Source organism: Pelobates fuscus, chromosome 5 (genome assembly GCF_036172605.1).
Source record: "Pelobates fuscus isolate aPelFus1 chromosome 5, aPelFus1.pri, whole genome shotgun sequence".
NCBI lineage: Eukaryota > Metazoa > Chordata > Amphibia > Anura > Pelobatidae > Pelobates > Pelobates fuscus.
The window spans coordinates 184,488,757-184,510,646 of NC_086321.1; the positions used below are offsets into that span (position 1 = coordinate 184,488,757).

The window sequence follows — 21,890 nt, forward strand, 5'->3', positions numbered from 1 at the left end:
TGAGCTCCGCAGGGCGGGGCAAGGCTTATAAAGCCTTGCCCCGCCCTGCAATTAGCCTAAGAACACTCTGATTGGTGGGTTTAAGCCAATCAGAGTGCTCTTTGTCATTTTACAAGCGTGGGAAAGTTCTTTGGAATTTTCCCACGCTTGTAAAATGACACAGAGCACTGTGATTGGATGGCTTGAAATCCATCCAATCACAGTGCTCTGTGTCATTTTACAAGCGTGGGAAAATTCTTTGGAACTTTCCCACGCTTGTAAAATGACACAGAGCACTGTGATTGGATGGCTTGAAATCCATCCAATCACAGTGCTCTGTGTCATTTTACAAGCGTGGGAAAGTTCCAAAGAATTTTCCCACGCTTGTAAAATGACACAGAGCACTGTGATTGGATGGATTTCAAGCCATCCAATCACAGTGCTCTGTGTCATTTTACAAGCGTGGGAAAGTTCCAAAGAACTTTCCCACGCTTGTAAAATGACACAGAGCACTGTGATTGGATGGATTTCAAGCCATCCAATCACAGTGCTCTGTGTCATTTTACAAGCGTGGGAAAATTCCAAAGAACTTTCCCACGCTTGTAAAATGACAAAGAGCACTCTGATTGGCTTAAACCCACCAATCAGAGTGTTCTTAGGCTAATTGCAGGGCGGGGCAAGGCTTTATAAGCCTTGCCCCGCCCTGCGGAGCTCAGTCTGCGCGGAGCCCTCCATGGGTGAAGATGGATTATTTTTTTTGTGCGCTCGGGTTTTTTCTTTTTCGTCGGGTTTTTTTTTTTTGCGCTCGGGTTTTTTATTTTATTTTTAGTTCGACGGCTATGATGGTTTTTTATTTGGCCTTTTTTGGGGCTGAAAAATGAAGATTTTAGAAAAAAGAAGACGTCGAATGGTAAGTTTAATTTTACTTTACAGGTTAGCAATTTTATTCCCCCCTCACTATTTTTTAGGGTGAGGGGGGTAGGTAGGGGCATTTTTTATTTGGGTGGGGGGTGGGTGACTAGGGGCTTGGGCACCCCTAGTCACCTTGATGGGGGGGGGGGAATTTACTTAGTGCCGCCGCCCAGGGGTGGGGGCGGGGGGAGGACAGTAGGTCCCCCCCCATTATCGTTATGGCCCCCACCCGCCGCCCAGGGGTGGGGGCCGGGGGGGGGGGGAGGACAGTAGATCCCCCCCCCTTATTACTATTATGGCCCCCACCCGCCGCCCAGGGGTGGGGGCCGGGGGGGAGGACAGTAGGTCCCCCCCCCTTGTTACTGTTATGGCCCCCACCCGCCGCCCAGGGGTGGGGGCCGGGGGGGGAGGACAGTAGGTCCCGTCCCCCCCCTTATTACTATTATGGCCCCCACCCGCCGCCCAGGGGTGGGGGCCGGGGGGGGGGCCCCCCCCCTATTACTATTATGGCCCCCACCCGCCGCCCAGGGGTGGGGGCCGGGGGGGGGACAGTAGGTCCCCCCCTCTATTACTATTATGGCCCCCACCCGCCGCCCAGGGGTGGGGGCCGGGGGGTGGAGGACAGTAGGTCCCCCCCCCCCTTATTACTATTATGGCCCCCACCCGCCGCCCAGGGGTGGGGGCCGGGGGGGGGACAGTAGGTCCCCCCCCCTATTACTATTATGGTCCCCACCCGCCGCCCAGGGGTGGGGGCCGGGGGGTGGAGGACAGTAGGTGTCCCCCCCCCTTATTACTATTATGGCCCCCACCCGCTGTCCAGGGGTGGGGGCCGGCGGGGGAGGACAGTAGGTCCCCCGTTCCCCCCTTATTACCCTTTTTTTTTTTTTTGTTTTACAGTGAGCAGCCACAGGCTGCTCACTGTTTAGTGGACATGCCCCTACTCGCGGTATAGCGAGTAGGGGCATTGGGGAGATTTGAATCTCCCTTATGCTATTATGGGGGTCATATTGACCCCCATAGAGTGAGGGGAGGACCTGGGGGGCTAATGAAGTGGTGGGGAGCACTGCTCCCTGCCGCTTCTGTCTTTACATAATGCAAGGAGGGAGCTGCACGCCGGTAGCTCCCTCCTTGTAATAAACCGAACAAACAAACGAACACTGATTCACAGTGTTAGTTTGTTCGTCTGATTTTTTCTATTCATTCATTCGTCTGTCTGATGAATGAATGAATAGGTGAAATTCCCGTTCGCATGTCCAGATGTTTCACTGGGCATGTGCGGGAATCTCACAGTCTGTGTAGTGTGGGTAGATGACGTGTCCCACAGGGACTTCACCTACCCACACAAAGATGGCGGCGCCCTGAATATAGATCGGGGCAGAAAATAAAGAATAAAAAATAGGTAATGTGGGGTGCATAGGGGCATTTGGGGGTGACTAGGGGGTCGATTGGATGTAGTTGAGGCGGGAGGGGGGTTAAAAAAAAAACGGAATTCGGCATGACAGTGCCGCTTTAAAAAGTAAAGTCAATAAACAAAACTAATTTTAAAAAACTAATTTAATAAATTATAACTTAATGACTCATTACAACCTTTTATAAACATGAATGTGTTACATTTTGTAATTATTTTATTGATATTTTTTTTAAATTGTAAACCAAACATAAACATCATATTCTCTCATATAATGAAATGTGTGAATGCATATTATTTTTGGGAACTTTTCATGTGAGGAGTATTTGGTATTACCCTGGCCATGTACACTGGAAATCCACAAACTACTATATTTAAGGTCCCCAAGAGGGACCCCTCTGTTAATTTACATTAACCTCACAAGGATCATTTATCTGGACAGTTGGGAGGTCCACTATTGTTGACTTATGAACTTCTGGTTCAGTATTAATAATGGGCATAGCAGCAGTCTTACCTGGACCCTTTTCAAGGAAGATCACCTTAGAGTCCGGAAGAAAGTTGGCACCACATAGCAGGAGCTCTTGTCTTCCATTGACAGAGCATGCACTGAGACTGTAATTCTCCACCTGAGGGAGCTCCTGAGCTGAACGCTGGGCTGAGAAAGACACACATATTGAGTATGGTCACAACCAAGAATTTCTTTTACACATACCGTATCACATAGTTTTATCAAGTTTTGATTATTCATAGGTATATATGTGATATTTATTTCATTCCTGTGTAGTTTATATAATATCATCAAACATGCCTCTATCACAGAGAAAGTAGATGGACATCATAGAAACATTGTGATAAGCTCTGCATTGTTTACAAAAGTTATCTTCGAGAAATGGAACAAAGTTAAAAACTAAGCAATGCTATACTTGCCATATAATAACTTCAGGCAACTTGGATCAGAGGCGTGGCTTGTGCCTTCATGCTCAGATATAATAATATTTAAAAAAATAAAAATAAAAGGAACATGATTTTTCATGCTTCTAAACATAGATGTGCATGTTCCACAGTAATGGTGTATGCATGGAACACGCAGGTGGTCTTTTCTAGTTCTTTATTGATGAATGGTAATCCACACCATTATGAACATCTTCTTAAAGTTCTTTTGGCAGCATGTAATGTTCTGTGTATTTACTACCATCAGCTCCAGAATCAGCAGAAAACTAGTATATCAGAGAGTCTCTAAAAATTATTATGGCACCACACTGATATGTAAAGACAGTGTATACTGTACATGTAATTACAACTAATTATCGTATCAACATTCTTCTTTCAATCTGATCATTGGCTTTTCCTGCCTATTCTTTAATTTATCCATGGTAGGCTGATAGGTGCCTCTGCATAACTGACAAGTTTTGCTAACTCTCTTTTCATTTGACCTTGATAGGTATACTCACAGCACTCTATAGGTATTGATGCCACTTGCAAAGAAATGCCTTTTCCAGCTCCCTGTGGGACATGTACCCGGAACACAAGTCGAACACGGGTGTTCTTCCGGCCAATATCTGTCTCACCCTTCCGGAGCTCAATGTCAGAATTCCGTAGCTTCAAGATACCCGCACAGTCTATACTGAAACAGTAACACACAGTTATAAATCACCCTTTCCTTTGCACTCTATATTACTAATGGTTAAGCTTGTTACCCCAATTTTTTGTCAACTGCATCCTACCCTTACAAGGCATTACATAAAATGTACGTCACAAAAGCTAGGCACCATGTTAAGTCATCAGTGCTGGATGATAAAATATTAAAAGGACTGTGAAGAGTTTGCCCTCTTTTTCATTTTACAAAAAGTGCAGATTTCAATAAAAGTTTACTTTTATAAATTGACCTTGTCACGTACCCCCTGGCTGTCAATCAGACCACTGCAATCCTGTTACTTCATGGTTGTTTTTCTCCATGGAACTAACCTCAAGACTCTGGCAATTGCCCAGCGCTACATTTGAAAGTGTGTAATTGGACAACCACAGAGCTCTGGGCTGCAGAAGAAGGGATGCTTGCAAAGTCTGCAGGTAAAGAATCTGAATATTTTGCAAGCTGTTTTAGATATAACACCCATGAAAAAAATCAACCATGTGTGTTGATTGTCAGTATATCTACGAAAGAGTAATTTTTATTTAATTTTTTGTATTTAGGAAGTGGACTGTCCCTGTAACACACATAATGAATCACACAGTTAACACACAGTATGAATCACACATGGGTGCCAGCACTGATATCAACCAAGCAAAAGGTCCTTAGCACTCAGCAATACATTCAAGTGGTTTACTCGGCCATCAAAGCTTGGAATCAGGTGGATTAGTTGCCATTTCAATTTGATGGCGGAATAAACCACCTGAATTTATTGCTGAGTGCTGAGAAACTTTATTTTTTGTTTGTTTATTATTTGGGTCCAGATGAACAGGAACTCCATATTCTAGCGCCAAAATTTGGAATTTGCCTTGAAGTGCTGCACTATTACCCTAACAGTTACTTAATTTCATCCAAGTAGTTTTTGTAAGTGAAAAAAAATCTTCTGTTAATATGTCATTGTCCAAAGTAACATATGGTATGGCAGTAGTGACACATCATGTAAAGCTGGAAAGAGGGATGCTTGGGGGGAATTAACTAGGTTGCAGAGAATTCCCTTTCCTGTAAAACTCTGGCGCTATCCTGTTTATCAGCATGAAAACAAAATCAGCGAAAATTCACAATTTGTTTACCACTTTACATTTCCTTCATTGACTGTTTGTCAGGGTCATTGTCCATAAATCTCACATACATCCCACATACAGAAATCTGATAACTAAGGACATATTCCCAGTCACCAGGGCCGGAGCGTCCATAAGGGTTCACAAGCGGCCGCTTTAGGGCGCACCGGCCCAGAGGGAGCTAGGATTGAGTGACCGGCAGGAGGGAGCGATGTGCGCCCCCTCCTGCCAGGCACTCTCTGTAGCCTGGCCGAGCGGAGCAGTGCGCACCGCGGTACAGGAACTTCTGATTCCTGTACCCAGCCGGACTGAAAGGAAGTGCTCACTAAGAGAGTACTTCCTGTCAGTCAGATCAGGTACAGGAAACTGAAGCTCTTGTACAACGGTCCGCTCGGCCATGCTACACAGAAAGGTAGGAGACACACCAACCGGGAACAAGGGGGGGGGGGGGGGAGAAGGAAAACGATGGGGTGGGGGGGAGTGAGAAGGGAAACTATGGGAGGGGAGGGGAAGGAAACTATGGGAGGGGGGAAAGAACGCTATGGGACAGGGGAGGGGGGAAAGCACTCTATGGGACAGGGGAGGGGGGGGAGAAGAACACTATGGGAGAGGGGAATGGGACAGGGGAGGGGGAAGAACGCTATGGGACAGGGGAGGGGGGAAGAACGCTATGGGATAGGGGAGGGGAGGAGAGGAGAGGAAAGAACTCTATGGGCAGGGGAGGAAGGGGGAAAAACGCTATGGGATGGGGGGAGAATGCTATGGGACAGGGGAGGGGGGAAGAACTCTATGGGACAGGGGGAGAAGGGGGAAAAACGCTATGGGATGGGGGGAGAATGCTATGGGACAGGGGAGGGGGGAAGAACTCTATGGGACAGGGGAAGAAGGGGGAAGAAAACTATGGGACAGAGGAGGGGGAGAGAGGAACATTAAGGGGGGCACAAAGGTACAGGGGAGGGAAGGGAAAATAAACACTGGGGTAGTGGGGCCTACTAAAAGAGAAGGGAGAGGAACCCTAATAGGGGGTGGGAGGAACATTAAGGGGGGAAAAATAAACTAAGAGACAGGTAAGGGGGAGGGAAGAGGAACACTAAGGGACAGGGGAGCGAGGGGAGAGTAACACTAAGGGACAGGGAGGGGAGAGTAACACTAAGGGACAGGGAAGGGAGAGGAGGGAAGGGAGGGGAGAGGAACACTAAGGGACAGGGGAGAAAGGGGAGAGGAACACTAAGGGACAGGTGAGAGGAACACTAAGGGACATGGAGGGGAGAGGTACACTAAGGGACATGGAGGGGTGAGTGGCACACAGTGTGGCCTGAGTGGGGCACACAGATGGGCCTGGGAGTGAAAAGTCCACAGAGGGGCTGGGGATGAAAGTGGCCACACTGAAGGGCCTGTGAGTGGAAATACAAAGGGGCTGGGGCTGAAATAGACAAAGAGGGGTTGGAGAAGAGGAAAAAGAGACACAGAGGGGCTGGGGGAATTAGACGGGCTTGTGGTGGAAGAGAAATACACAAAGGAGCTGGTAAGAGTAAAAGACACAAAGGGACAGGGAGAGAAGGAGACACACAAAGAAACACAAACGGGGGTTAATAAGATACACAATGGAGGTGTAAGACAGACAATGGGGAAAAATAGGGGATAAGACACTAAAGGGGGTCAGACAGTTAAAAGAAAGGTTAAGAAACAAAAGGTGGGTTAAGAGGCACACAGGTGGAGATGCTTTGGGGGGAGGAGGGAGCCTCCAAAATCATCTTTGCCTGTGTGCCCAAAAATCCTTGCACCGGCCCTGCCAGTCACCATCATGTTGCTTAGTCTCTAAATCTATTCAATAAGCAAACAGAAGACATCCATCAGTAACAAAATAGATTTATTTTTATGGTGCCTTCCCATACATGGGGCTCATTACCACACTTGTCACTAAATATCTGCCTTAAATGTTATGCCTTAAGCGGTTACAACATTGGTAATTATTAGTGGCCACAAAATAGGGACTAGTTTCAAACTTACGAAATTTAACCAACCGACCACAACTAATGTTCACTAGCACAAATATTGTCCAATCACATGTTAGCCACTTGCACATAAAAAATTAACTTAGTGAGTCATCCCCATATAAATCACAAATAGATGGTAAACAAAAAAAAACAACTAACTCTGGGTATGAATACGGCCACTAAAGTCACCCAGACCACTTCATCTCACGAGGGAGGGCAGTTCCTGAGGGCGCTTTAGTGTTAGGAATACAGAGTAGGACAAGTGCCTGTAGGCAGTTGCCTATTCTGTCTAATGGGAAATTCAAGATAAGCTGTATGGATTAAATATTTTTTTTTTCTATCTTTTTTCACAATTTACAATTGGCCAATAAATGTTTTAATTTTCAACAACACAGTAAAATAAAATAAAAAAATAAAAAATAAAAAATTAAAATAAACCATCAATAATGTATACTTTGATATAAAAAAGAAAAGCATCCTAAATAACTGATTATGTCATTAATTTCGTCAATGCTAAAAGTTCTTTATTTTTCATCTCCTAATTAATTACCTTGATTACCTATTTCCAGTCATCTCCACTAGCCCCCAACCCCTCCCCGAAGGGGTGAGAGGAGCCAGTGGGGAGGGTGAAAATGGCAATCACCACCTACAATCATTATTTCTCTCCCTTTGAATACTTGTTCTTCGCCATTTCTACTCACTGTCAGCCCCTCCCTGAAAAAAAAAATGGGAAAGGATGGCAAGGAGAGCGAAGGGAGCATTCCCCACGTACAGTGAGAAAAAAAAGGTTTAAATTCTCTCCCTCCCCCCCCCCCCCCCCCCCCCCCCCCCGTGGAAACAGAGCTTTTTCCACCACTGTAGTTGCAAAACTTCACAAAACCTCCCCTTGGATCACAATTATAGTACCCAAACAATTCCTACTATGGGAACTATTATAAAACGTTTCCAAAGTTACAAAGTTAGCCCCGTGTATTTCTTTATTTATATGCCACAACAATACCAACTCCGATGTTAACTGAAATTGGGGGTTCACTATCACCTTTAATATATTTTCTTCCTTTTTCCAGAAAGATTGAATTTTTGGGCATAGCCACCATAAATGTAGCAGGTATCCCACTGAATTTAAACACAGCCAGCATTTTTCTGAGATTACTGAGAAATACCTACGCATATCAGCAGGGTTTCTATACAACTAGATATGATTTTATATCCGAGCTCATGATATTTACTTGCTATAGAACAACTTTTATTTAACTTAAAGCATCTACTCCAGTCCTAATGGGATATGGTAATTCCCAGGTCTTTTTCCCATAACCTTGTAAAATATGAGAGATTTACCCCCGTCTGTTCCCTGAGTAGTTTATATAATTTATATAATACATGTGGTATATGTTCCTTCTTCTAACATAGTAACTCAAAACTAGTAAAATTATGCAGGGTCTCATATTTCTTCCTAAGTGACTGGTAAAAATGCTGCAATTGTAAATAAGCTAAGGGTGTCCTCCCACTTTGATAAAACAAGCTATCCATTGATAGATCACCCGAGATTATATTTATAATTTTACTCAATTTAACATACTTTTCGCTAAAAAAAAATTAATTGGAGTTGATTTTTCCTCCCAGGTGGAAAATCTGGATTGTGTGAGATCGGGAAGAGGAGACTTGGGAATTTACAAATTTTCTCTACCTTAACAATCTTATTCCAAATTAGCAAAGTAGGGTATATAGTAGGGTGTTTTTTGAATTTTAAATGTTTCATTGGGTTTTCAGTCCAAACAACAATATTAATTGGAATTTCAAACAACTCTTTCTCTATAGATATCCAACTTTTCTCCTTACATTGAGACCAATCTAATATACGCGTTAAGTGAGATGCTTGACAGTATTGATATATTTCCCCAAATATATCTAATAATCAACTGTTTAACCCATTTAAAGAATGACTTTGGAATCAAAATTGGTAATGCTTGCAACAGAAAAAGTACTCTCGGAAGGATATTCATTGATATCACTGAACTTCTTCCCATCCATGATAAATGTGGGAACAGCCAAGGTTTTAAATTTGAGTAATTTCTTTTAATTAATGGAATATTATTGACAACAAATAAATCTTTAGTATTGGGAGGTATCATAACACCTATATATTTAAGTGCCTGATGCACCTCTTTAAGTTGGTATTTTTCCAAAATGTCCTTTTTCTGTTCCAAACTTATATTTATACTTAGGACTTCACACTTAGAAATATTTACTTTAAAATTTGAGAAGTAACTATATCATTTAAATTCCTTAAATACAAAATACAATGATTTTAGGGGTTTTATAATGGTTAGCATGATTTCATCAGCATATGCTGCTAATTTCAACTGTTCCATTTGAAGCCTAATACAGGGTATATTATTCATCCTTATTGCGTTCAAAAAGGGTTCCAGGGTCAAGATAAATAGCAATGGGGACAGTGGGCACCCTTGCCTTGTCCCATTGGTCATATACTGAGCCGAGATTATTCTATTAACCCTGACTCTGGACGTTGGTGAATCATATATATCCTTAATCCAACATAAACATTTTCCCCCTACCTCTAATCTGATTAGTCTGGATGAATACTAAATGGTACTACCCTCCTCAATCTTTCAGCAAGTAACCTTGTAAATAATTTTAAATCTATATTTAACAAATATATTGGCCGATAACGTTCACATAACTCTCGGTCTTTTCCTTCCTTTGGTATTAGAGTTATTACTGCCTCTAGCATCTTTTGATCTAGGCCATCTCCTTTTAAAATATCATTGAACATATCTGCCAGGAGAAGGGCTAGTTCCTGTCTAAAAAGTTTATAATATAATATAGAGAAACCGTCTGGTCCTGGGCTCTTCCCATTAGGGGAATCCATAATTTCCTATTCTATATCTTCTGACGTAATTAGCTTTCCCAGTTCCTTTCTCTCTTTATCTGTGGTTTCATATTTAAAAAAAATTGTCTATATCTTCATGTCCTCTTTTAATTCTTTGCTTATTTTCCCAGTTTTATTTTAATAATATGATAATAGGTCTGAAATATGCGTCCTATATCCTTTGATTTATGCCAATACTGTCCCTGTCTATCCTTTGTTTTAGGAATACTGTACATGTTTTAATATATTGATTTTTGATATCTTGTGCCAATAGCTTTCTTTGCTTATTTGCATGCAAATGACGTGTCTTATTAAATAACAAGTATTCTTTAGATATCTCTTTCCCTATTAACCTATCCAAATCTCCTCTTAAAGGGACACTATAGTCACCTGAACAACTACAGCTTATTGAATTTGTTCTGGTGAGTAGAATCATTAGCTTCAGGCTTTTTGCTGAAAAAGCAAAAAGCAGTGTTTGCATTACAGTCTAGTGATAACTTCACTGGCCACTCCTCAGATGGATTTTAGAGATTTAATTACAGTCCTTATTTTCTCTTCATGATCTTTTTGAGTAAGTAGATGTGACAAACTCCCCTTCCCACATGGAAGGAGCTTGCTTGCCAGCATCCTGCCCACAGACTATGGGCTCTTTAGGGAAACCTGTAAAAGACTAGTTAACTGGCTTGGTTCGTGCCCTTTCTCTATTCTGTTCGGGAACCGAACAGGCGCACAAACCATGGACCATCCGGGAGCTTGTTAAGCCTAATTGACAGTTTGTAACACGTTCCACCGCAGTGTTGTAATTGTTCCTCTGGATGGTTGCTGTTTGCATGAACGACCACGAGGTGGCAGCCATCTTGTTCGCATGAACACAGGCAGCGGTGTTTGGTTGTCGAGTTCATGGAACTGAAATCGGACACAGAAACTCCCGAACACCGCTGAACTTCCATCATCGCCTGCGTTCGGTTCTATACGACTTTGAAGGGCACTGTTCAGTGAAAATGTTCCCACAAACAAGGTGAACAAGCTCCAGGGTAGAACTATGGATTCCGTTCGGTAGTTTGTTCATTTTGTATGACTTCCATGGAAATTCCGAACCCCTGAACCGATCTGGGTAATTTTGGGATATGTTGGTCAACCAGATCAGGGCTATCAGGGGATATAACGTTTGTGGGGTTTTTTATGTGTTTTAAAGGTATTTTGGGGTTTTTGTAATATTGTATGTTTTTCTGTGAGAGGGATTATACTGTTTGTGTGAGAGTGTTTGGGGCATGCTTAACTGTGTCTGAAATTGTACAAAAGCAGGCAAGATTAAAACATTCCAGCTTGCACTCCCAGAATTATGTGTCATCTGGGTACTGGGAGGGGAAAGGGCTAATCATAAATCACTGTTCCAACGTGGACGATTCAACGGGGAAAGTCCTTGTAAGGACTAGAGCTCCCAGGACTGAGTGTCGTCCAGTTCTTGGGGGTGGATAGAGCGAATTTCCCATTTGGCTCCAAGAGGGAGCAGTTCAAAGGCCCCAGTCAAGCCACGGCGACAAGGTTTGTCCCCTGTTCCAGCTAGGAAGCGGTCCTTGGCGGAGATACCCAGCCAGGGGTACAGGGAGCTCCATTACAGTAGACTATCATTTATTTTCCATGTGCATCTTTTACGTTCCCCTTCACATAATTCAAGAGTGGCAATTACAGGAGCGTGGTCGCTCCATGATATATTCCCAATCACTATCTTCTTAATTAAATCTAAATTAAATGTGATACTAATGTTAAATCTATTCTAGTACATTTTTTTTTATTAAGATATGAACAGAATGTATAGTCCTTTCTATCTGGATATACTATAAGCTATATATCAACCAATTGGATAAGCATAAAAGCTTGTTTTACCTTTTTTAGGTAGGACTGTGTGTATGAGGGAAGTCAGATCTGAAGAAGCCGAGAACTCGGCGAAACGCGCCATCTAACCAGGAGTAGACGTCATCACGTACACTCAGCTTCCCAGAAGTATCCTGACTGCAAGCACAGCCTCATCTGGAGCTTGTATGAGCACAACGAACAGCCGACGGTTACACGTATTCTAGGCAGGACTGTTGCTACAAGGGATCTGTTGATATTTGCTACAAAGCATTTTTAACTTGCTAATGTGACATAAACAATATTCTTTTTTTTTTTACTGGCTGCCGTGGAAGCATAGGCGTGCGCACGGGGTGTGCCGGGTGTGCCTGGGCACATCCTAATCCCGCGGCACGCCTATGTATATTGAGACCGGCAGGGGAGATCTCAGGATCCCCCTTGTCGGCTCATGCACAGCCGGCGCTATCCGAGCGCCGGCTCTGCTCTCAGCCTTCCTCCCCACTGACCCACATGCAGGGAGGGAGGCAGGAGAGGACCCGGCGGAGCTATTGCTGGCAGCTCCGCCGGGTTCCTCTCGCGAGATATGAGCGTTGCCGCGGCAACGCTCAAATCTCGCGAGAGTGAACTCTAGCCCCAGAGGGGCTAGAGTTCACTCTCCACTGGACCACCAGGGAAGGAATCAGCAGCAACAGGAACAGGATCCCCCCTCCCTACAAAAGGTAAGAAGGGAGGGGGGATAGCAAGTAATGTACCCCCACCTCCACCCCCACAATCACCCACACACATACAGCACACACACACACATACAAGACCCACAGACATACACAGCACCCACAGACATACAGAACCCACACACATACAGCACCCACAGACATACACAGCACCTACACACATACAGCACCCACAGACATACAGCACCCACACACATACACAGCACCTACACACATACAGCACCCACACACATACAGCACCCACAGACATACAGCACCCACAGACATACAGCACCCACACACATACAGCACCCACACACATACAGCACCCACACACATACAGCACCCACACACATACAGCACCCACACACATACAGCACCCACAGACATACACAGCACCCACACACATAGAGCACCCACACACATACAGCACCCACAGACATACACAGCACCCACAGACACACACAGCACCCACAGACATAGCACCCACACACATACACAGCACCCACACACATACACAGCACCCACAGACATACACAGCACCTACACACATACAGCACCCACACACATACAGCACCCACACACATACAGCACCTACACACATACAGCACCCACACACATACAGCACCCACACACATACAGCACCCACAGACATACACAGCACCCACAGACACACACAGCACCCACAGACATACAGCACCCACACACATACACAGCACCCACACACATACACAGCACCCACAGCACCCACACACATACACAGAACCAACACACATACAGCACCCACACACATACACAGCTGCAACACACATACAGCACCCACACACAGCACCCTCACACACAGCACACTAACAGCACCCTCACACAGCACCCTCACACACAGCACACTAACAGCACCCTCACACACACACAGCACACTAACAGTACCCTCACAAACACAAACAGGACCCTAACAAACACACACACAGCACACTACCAGTACCCTCACACACAGTACATTAACAGCACCCTCACAAGCGCACACACACACACAAACAGCACCCTCACACACAGTACATTAACAGCACCCTCACAAGCGCGCACACACAAACACCCTCACCCACATAGCACACTACCAGCACGTCACACACACATCACACTAACAGCACCCTCACACAGCACACACACACAGCACAGCACAGTGTGTGTATATATATATATATATATGTATATATATATATATATATACACATATACATACATACATACATACATACATATATATATGCGGCGTGTGCTTGTGCTTTAGGGTGCACACCCTAATGCAATAGGCTGCGCACGCCTATGCGTGGAAGTCTATACATTTGGGCTACTAAAGGTGGAGCAGACTTTTCTGCTCTATGTTTGTGAATTAATTTCCTATTTTTTCCCATCAATTTAGTACTCTTTACCCTACAATATTATACTATATATGTTTCCTTCTCTCCCGTAAAAAGAAGGAGGGACAGAGAGGATGTAGAGGAGGAACAAGATTACAACAGCGAAAAGAGAGGAAGAATGTCCAATTGGAGGGAGTAATCAACCTGTCCACGTTTGTTCCTAATAAAGATGAAATTAGAACCCTGAACAAAGGCCTTAAATTTGCCCCCAGTAAAAAATTAAATTCTTTCTCAGCATATGTAGATATATTAAAATACTCTAGAACATTAACCTTAAAAAGATTCTTTGAAATCAACAAATATACAGATACTAGGAAGAGTGACAGTCATACGGATTTAAAGAATAAATCTAATTTTTATCCAAGAAATTATCGAACCAGTGCTATAGATATTTTCGAGAAATCTGTTATTGACGATTTGAGAAATTAGGGAAATGTAATCACAAACATAATTTGAATCTAAACCCTAATGAATATAAAGCCTTACAAAATTTAAGGAAAAATAGAGAAATAATAATAAAGCCCGCTGATAAGGGAGGCAGTATTGTGATTCAGGACACCTCTGACTATTTGAAAGAGTGCCATAGACAACTAGAGGATAAAAAGATATATCGGGTATTAGAAAGGGATCCAACGATAGAAACAAAACTTTCGTTGGAGACCCTATTGAAAAGAGGTAAAGAAGAAGGTATTTTAAATGACAATGAATATAAATTTTTATTGGTCGAATTTCCCAGAGTGCCTGTATTTTATACTTTGCCTAAGGTGCACAAAAATGTAGAAAATCCTCCGGGCCGGCCGATTGTGTCCGGCATTGGGTCCATTTCAGCCAATCTTTCCAAATACGTGGATATTTGGTTACAAAACCTAGTTAAAGAAATGCCATCATACCTTAAGGACACAACAGATGTAATTAAAATTATAAAAAACATCAAATGGGAAAATTGATACTTTCTAGTAACCTCAGATGTAACGGCACTTTATACCTCTATCTCTCATGAGAAAGGATGTAAAATGGTTCAGGAATGTTTGGAAAAATCGGGAAATTTTAGTAACCCACATAGTTTATTCCTTATAGACAGTATTAGATGGATTTTAGAAAACAATTATTTTAATTTTAATTCTACCTACAACTACAAGGTACGGCTATGGGGACCAGGTTCGCCCCCTAGTTATGCTAACCTTTTCATGTCAGGATGGGAAACCGAAGTTATTTATGGCAGTCATAACAGGGGGACGAACCTGGCCTCATACCATAGATATATCGATGATATATTTTTTATATGGAAAGGTACACAATCGGACTTAGAGTTCTTTTTATCAAGTATTAATTCCAATGAGTGGGGTCTACATTTTAGCAGTTATTTTAGTAGCCAGAATATTAATTTCCTAGATTTAGAAATCTATGAGGAAGCTGGTATTTTAAAAACAAAAAATTATTTTAAGAAAGTTGATGCCAATAGTTATGTACTATATAATAGTGGGCACTACACTCCGTGGTTAAATAATATTCCAAAGGGCCAACTACAAAGAATAAAAAGAAACTGCACCGAACAGAGTATTTTTGAAGAACAAGCTAAAATAGTGGTAGACAAATTTTCGCAAAAATATTATCCCACTGATATATTAAATAGGGCATACGATGAAATAAAAAGTTTGGACCAAAATGAATTAGTTTTTAACCCTTTAAGTCCGGAGGACGTACTATTACGCCACGCAGAAACCGGCTCTAAACGCCGGCGGGCGTAATAGTACGTCCTCGCTTTTATTGCCGCCCACGTGGCCGGCGGTATTCTCCTGCTGCAGATCGCGGTCGGGGGGGATGCCTGGCCCCCCGGGCAACCCCCCCTGTGACCGGTGACCGCGATCTGCAGTCTCTGATCGCAGTGACAGGCTGTCACTGCGACCAGTATTCAGCATGTGTCAGCCGATTTCAAATCGGCTGACACATGCGGCCGGCGGCTTTCCCGTTGTGCAGATCGCAGTCGGGGGACTTACCTGGCCCCCCAGGCAGTCCCCCTGGGGTCAGTGACCGCGATCTGCTAAGTCTGAGATCGCAGTGACAGGCTGTCACTGCGATCTCAAAGCACTCTGATCGCAGTGACAGCCTGTCACTGCGATCAGTGTTACATGTGTCAGCCTATTGGCTGACACATGTAACTGGCACAGTGATCCCCCTGCAGATTGGAAGGGGGGAGTGCTTGTACCACCCAGGCACTCCCCCCTGTGGTCAATTACCCAATCTGCAGGAGGTGATCACAGTGACAGGCAGTCACTGTGATCACTGATCCTGTGTGTCAGCCAGTGATGTGAAATCACTGGCTGACACTGTCTCTGCCCCCTGTCCTGTAAAAAAAATAAAATAGTAGTTCAAAAAATAAATTAAAAAAATTACAGTTACAAATAAAATATACTTAGATCATATATATTATATATATGATCTAAGTATATATATATACACATACACACACACACACATTTACACATACACGACGTGTATTTAAATATTAATAAATATATATATATATTAATATCAAATTACACGTAGACTGATACTGATTAAATATATATATATAATTATTGTTATATATATATATTTATATATAATATAAAAAAAATATATATGTAAATACGTAAAAAATAAAATTAAAAAAATATTTAAAAATAAATAATTAAAAAATATATAGATGTGTGTTATTTCGTTCTAACTGTATTGTGATAATAATATATATATATTTATATCAAAATACACGTAGAACAAAATAATATATATCATAATATATATATCTATATACATAAATATATACGTATATATTACTATATATACCTATATATAAATAAAAATATTAAAAAAAAATTATATATATATATACGTATATATACACATATGTATATATATACATATATTAATTCTACACATATATTTATGTAATAATTTTACATAATTAGGTATCCTAATTAATTACAATTAGCGGACCTGCCTGACAACCCATGCCGAAAGTATAGGGAATTTAATTTGCTAGCACTATATTTAACCCTATAACTTTCCAAGACACCATAAAACCTGTACATGGGGGGTACTGTTTTACTCGGGAGACTTTGCTGAACACAAATATTAGTGTTTCAAAACAGTAAAATGTATTACAACGATGATATCGCCAGTAAAAGTGACGTTTTCTGCATTTTTCACGCACAAACAGCACTTACACGGACGATATTATTGCTGCAATACTTTTTACTGTTTTGAAATACAAATATTTGTGTTGAGCGAAGTCTCCCGAGTACAACAGTACCCCACATGTACAGGTTTTATGGTGTTTTCAAAAGTTACAGCGTCAAATATAAGGCTTGTGTTTCATTTTTTTCACATTAAAATTCGCCAGATTGCTTACGTTGCCTTTGTGACCCTATGGTAGCCCAAGAATGAAAATTACCCCTATGATGGCATACCATTTGCAATAGTAGACAACCCAAGGTATTGCAAATGGGGTTTGTCCAGACTTTTTTAGTAGCCACTTAGTCACAAACACTGGCCAAAATTGGCGTTTTTTGCATTTTTCACACACAAACAAATACTAACGCTAACTTTGGCCAGTGTTTGTGACCAAATGGCTACTAAAAAAGACTGGACATACCCCATTTGCAATACCTTGGGTTGTCTACTATTGCAAATGGTATGCCATTATGGGTGTAAATTTAATTCCTGGGCTACTATACAGTCTCAAAGGCAACGTAACCAATCTGGCGAATTTCAATTTCAAATGTAACACGCTATATTTGACCCTGTAACTTCCCAAAACACCATAAAAAGTGTACATAGGGGGTACTGTTTTACACGTGAGACATCGCTGAATACAAATATGTGTATTGTATTGCAGTAAAAGCAAACAGTATTTTGACATCCACAGTTAAAATGTTACATAGAACTAAAAAAAATTAAAAAAAAAAAATTTCTCCCATTTTTTATATATTTTTTATATTAAATTATGTTTAATACCTAAATATTTGATGTTAAATGAAAGCCCTGTTTCCCTTGAATAAAATGATATATAATGAGGGGGGATGCATTTCATATGAAAGAGGTGAATTACGGTTGGACAGACATATAGCGCAAATGCCAGGTTTTGTTTACGTTTTGTTCTGTTCACAACTTGTACATTTGGCTGCGGTGTTAAGGGGTTAAATTATGTTTAATACCTAAATATTTGATGTTAAATGAAAGCCCTGTTTCCCCTGAATAAAATGATATATAATAAGGGGGGATGCATTTCATATGAAAGAGGTGAATTACGGTTGGACAGACATATAGCGCAAATGCCAGGTTTTGTTTACGTTTTGTTCTGTTCACAACTTGTACATTTGGCTGCGGTGTTAAGGGGTTAAACAAAGTAATTTCAACAGAGGACAAGAAAAATTTGAGAAAGTACCTTTAGTTTTAGATTTTAATAAGGTTAAATCTATTATTAATAAACATTGGCACCTTTTAAAAAAAGACAGAGAACTATCGACAATTATTCCAGATAAGCCTTTTATCACTTTTAGAGGTGCACCTAGTTTAAAGCAGATCCTGACATTTAACCACCCAAGAAAAGAAGTGCCAGAAACATTCTTAAGTGTAAATAAAAAAGGATTTTATTCATGTGGAAAATGTGTAGGATGCAAATGCAGCAAAAACAATACTGTAAGAGGGATTAGCAAATTTAAAACAAAATATACAACAGAAGAATATACCATTAAAGATTTTATTACTTGTTTTTCTAAAAATATTATATACCTTCTAATATGCCCATGTGGTCTACAGTATGTAGGGAGGACCATCCGCCCCTTACATAAAAGAATTTATGAACACGTTAATAATATTCGGAAGGGCGTAGATCACCATAGCGTATCTGCTCATTTTAAAAGGTACCATAACAAAGACCCTAGTGGCCTCACATTTTTAGGGATTCAAATGGTTAAAAAATCATGGCGCGGAGGAAATTTTATTCAATACCTAGGCAAAGAAGAAATGAAATGGGTTCACACATTAGATACCCTAGAACCCAAAGGTCTTAATATTGAATTTGATTTGAACAATTTTATGTAATTAATTTTATACTTAAATATATACACTGATATTAATTATCCTCGCTTTTTTCTTCCTCTTTCTGCTAGTAGGTGTACTTATGTATTTTTATTGTTGAATGTTTCTCTTGGACCAAATAGGTTTTTTAGAATATATATACAGATATCTTTTTAAAATAATATATATACATGCCTATATCTCTTTTAAAAATAATACATGTACCTTCTGTTTACTGTTATGAACTACCTCTTTAAAGTACAGTTTTATATCATCCTTTGCTGTTGTTTTTTTGGTTTTTGATTTTTGTGCCAATTTTTCCAATTCTATATCCCCTTTTTAGACATTTAGCGGAATTACCCCTTTTTCATTATAAAAAAGACTATGGTAATGCACCCAATGAACTAATAGATTCCACGCCCCCAACATGGGCTTTAAAAGGCAGGACCAGCTACACCAGGACATGATCTGAGGAAGCCGATTGGGCGAAACGCGTCATCACGTCATTACGTCATTACGTCATCACGCCATCACGTGATCGGACGAAACACCGAGTTCCAGGAAGTGCAGCGAAGTGCTGAAGTTTCGTATGGGAGTGGTAGATATCCCTCATACAAACACTGATACATGATTGTTTTACTTCCATATGGGAACGGTGACTTTGGATTTTATTTATAAAATAAAGTGTTTTTTTACTACTGATCGAGCTGGTACCCTGCTATTTTATACTACCATCCAAGTCCTGATGTGTGGACTTATAAGCTGGACAAGTTAGAGCAGACTTTTACTGCTCTATCTTTGTGAGTAATATTCCTATTTTGGGTTTATTTTATATACCTGTTTATCAAACAATATTATACTATTTTACAGTTTTTTCCTCTCTGTATTTTTTTTATATGTTTTAACTTGATTGGAGCATCTAAGGAGACATATTTTTTTATTGTAAGTTATTATTTTATTACTTACCACCATTCACTTGCAATTTTGCACATAACCTTATTCGAGTGTGACTAATTTGCACACTCCTTTTTGCACTAATTATATGCATATACTCGCACCTTAAATATTTAAAGGTATAGCGCACCTTTTTTATTTATATAATCCTGTAATACCACAAAATAAAAAAAGTAAAGTGAGTGGATACTAAAAACCTCTAAAGAGAGGTAAAAAAAACACACTCACTAAATAAACTTGGTAAATAAGTGGCAACCCGGACTAGAATAATCCCCCTATAAGGGAAGTACCGCTAGTGGGATGGTAGGTATCTAGTAGTGGTTATGGTGCTGATAGTTAAACAAGGCAAAAGCTATAAGCGACAATATAAGTGCCCCTGGGTGTCTAAATATACAAAATATCACCCCATCCAGGGAAGAACAACTTCCCAATAGACCCATTAAACGAGGAAAGGAGGGGAGGCACCCTAAGACGCCCTAAGCTAACTAGCTAGCCTCAAGGAAACTGCAAAAACTCACTGCTGCTTCATGGCAGCCTACCAAAGTCCCTAGAGAACTATAAGGAGTGTATCAGCGCATCCCAAGCGCTATGAGGGCCCAGGTGAGGTAAAAAAAAAAGATAGAAAACTCAATTAGAAGAATAGCATTGGCTAATACAGCTCGACGCGCGTTTCGGCGTTTTAGATACGCCTTTGTCAAGAGCTACCTGATGTGTGGATCGGGCACCATTTATAAAGGAATAATCGTCAGACCCCCGGGGGTAGAGCTCCAATCAGAACCTATTCTCACAAATGAGTGACAGCTTACCTCCCCCACACTCCGGACCAATCAGGGGAGGTGGGCATGATGACCACATTGACGTTGTGCCTAAGAGGGGGGAGGAGACTTGACTTGACGGGAACGGCTGAAAAAGTATAACTTGAAATGATTCAATAGTTCCCACCCATCAAGATGAAAGCCTGTCAAGTGCACTGCTACACATGCCACAGGGTTCGATACATATGATAGTGACATAAAGTCAGTGTATCAGAACGAAGATACAAAGTCATTAGTCCAAATGGCATAAAGTGACTATTAAGAGTAGAAAAGTTAACTGTTCAAAGTCACTACCTTAATAGTATGAAAGCCTTTCAATAAATAAATGCTAGCTGGATCGTAGTGGAAAGTCAAAGGGGCATGGCTCAACTGTTCAGTCCCCTCTGCAAAGGTACTTTAATGAACACTGACATAACTGCTAAAGTATTAAATATCTGCAATAAGAGTATGTGGTCAGTGCGTCAAAGAAAATACACATAGTGGGGAATCCGAACCAAGCAATGTACAGCCCATCAAAAATATGGATTGGTGTGAAATGAGCAGTTTTTATAGGTTTATTAGAATTTATTAGAAATTAAATAAAGCTCATATGAGATCCCACCTCCTCAGAAGTGGGTACTTCCATACCTCCAGAGAAGTGCAAGTTCAGGCCGGGGGGGGGGGGGGGATGGGGGGAGGGAAGGGGGGGGAGGAGCTGAAATAAAGAAAGGTTCACCCATAGTAGGGGAAGGGGAGAAAAAGGGTTCATCAGAAATTACGGAAACCCAAATTTAGGGTCACATACATACATACATACATACATACATACATACACACACACACATAGGCGTGTGCACCCTAAAGCACAAACACATGCTGCGTGTATATGTATGTATATATATATATATATATATATACACACACATATGTGTGTGTGTGTGTATATATATACACACACACATACACTGCTGTGTGTGTGTGTGGTGTGTGAGGGTTAGTGTGATGTGTGTGTGAGGGTGCTGGTAGTGTGCTATGTGGGTGAGGGTGTTTATGTGTGTGTTTGTGAGGGTGCTGTTAGTGTATGTGAGCACCCTCACAAAAAGTGTGTGTGAGGGTGCTGTGTGTTTGTGAGTGTGCTGTTAGTGTACTGTGTGTGTGAGGGTGCTGT

The 21,890-nt window shown here is 41.4% G+C and overlaps 1 protein-coding gene across 2 annotated transcripts in view; it reads right to left on the reverse strand.

Moving 5' to 3' along the window:
• The window catches only part of NFATC4 (nuclear factor of activated T cells 4), an 81,156-nt gene that overhangs the window by 22,699 nt on the left and 36,567 nt on the right, over positions 1 to 21,890 (reverse strand). For both annotated transcript variants that reach the window (XM_063454831.1, XM_063454832.1), the window contains exons 6-7: positions 3,751 to 3,923; positions 2,814 to 2,954 (exon numbers count right to left, since the gene is read on the reverse strand). In XM_063454831.1, coding sequence (XP_063310901.1) covers positions 2,814 to 2,954; positions 3,751 to 3,923 — 314 coding nt within the window. The remainder of the gene's footprint in view (positions 1 to 2,813; positions 2,955 to 3,750; positions 3,924 to 21,890) is intronic.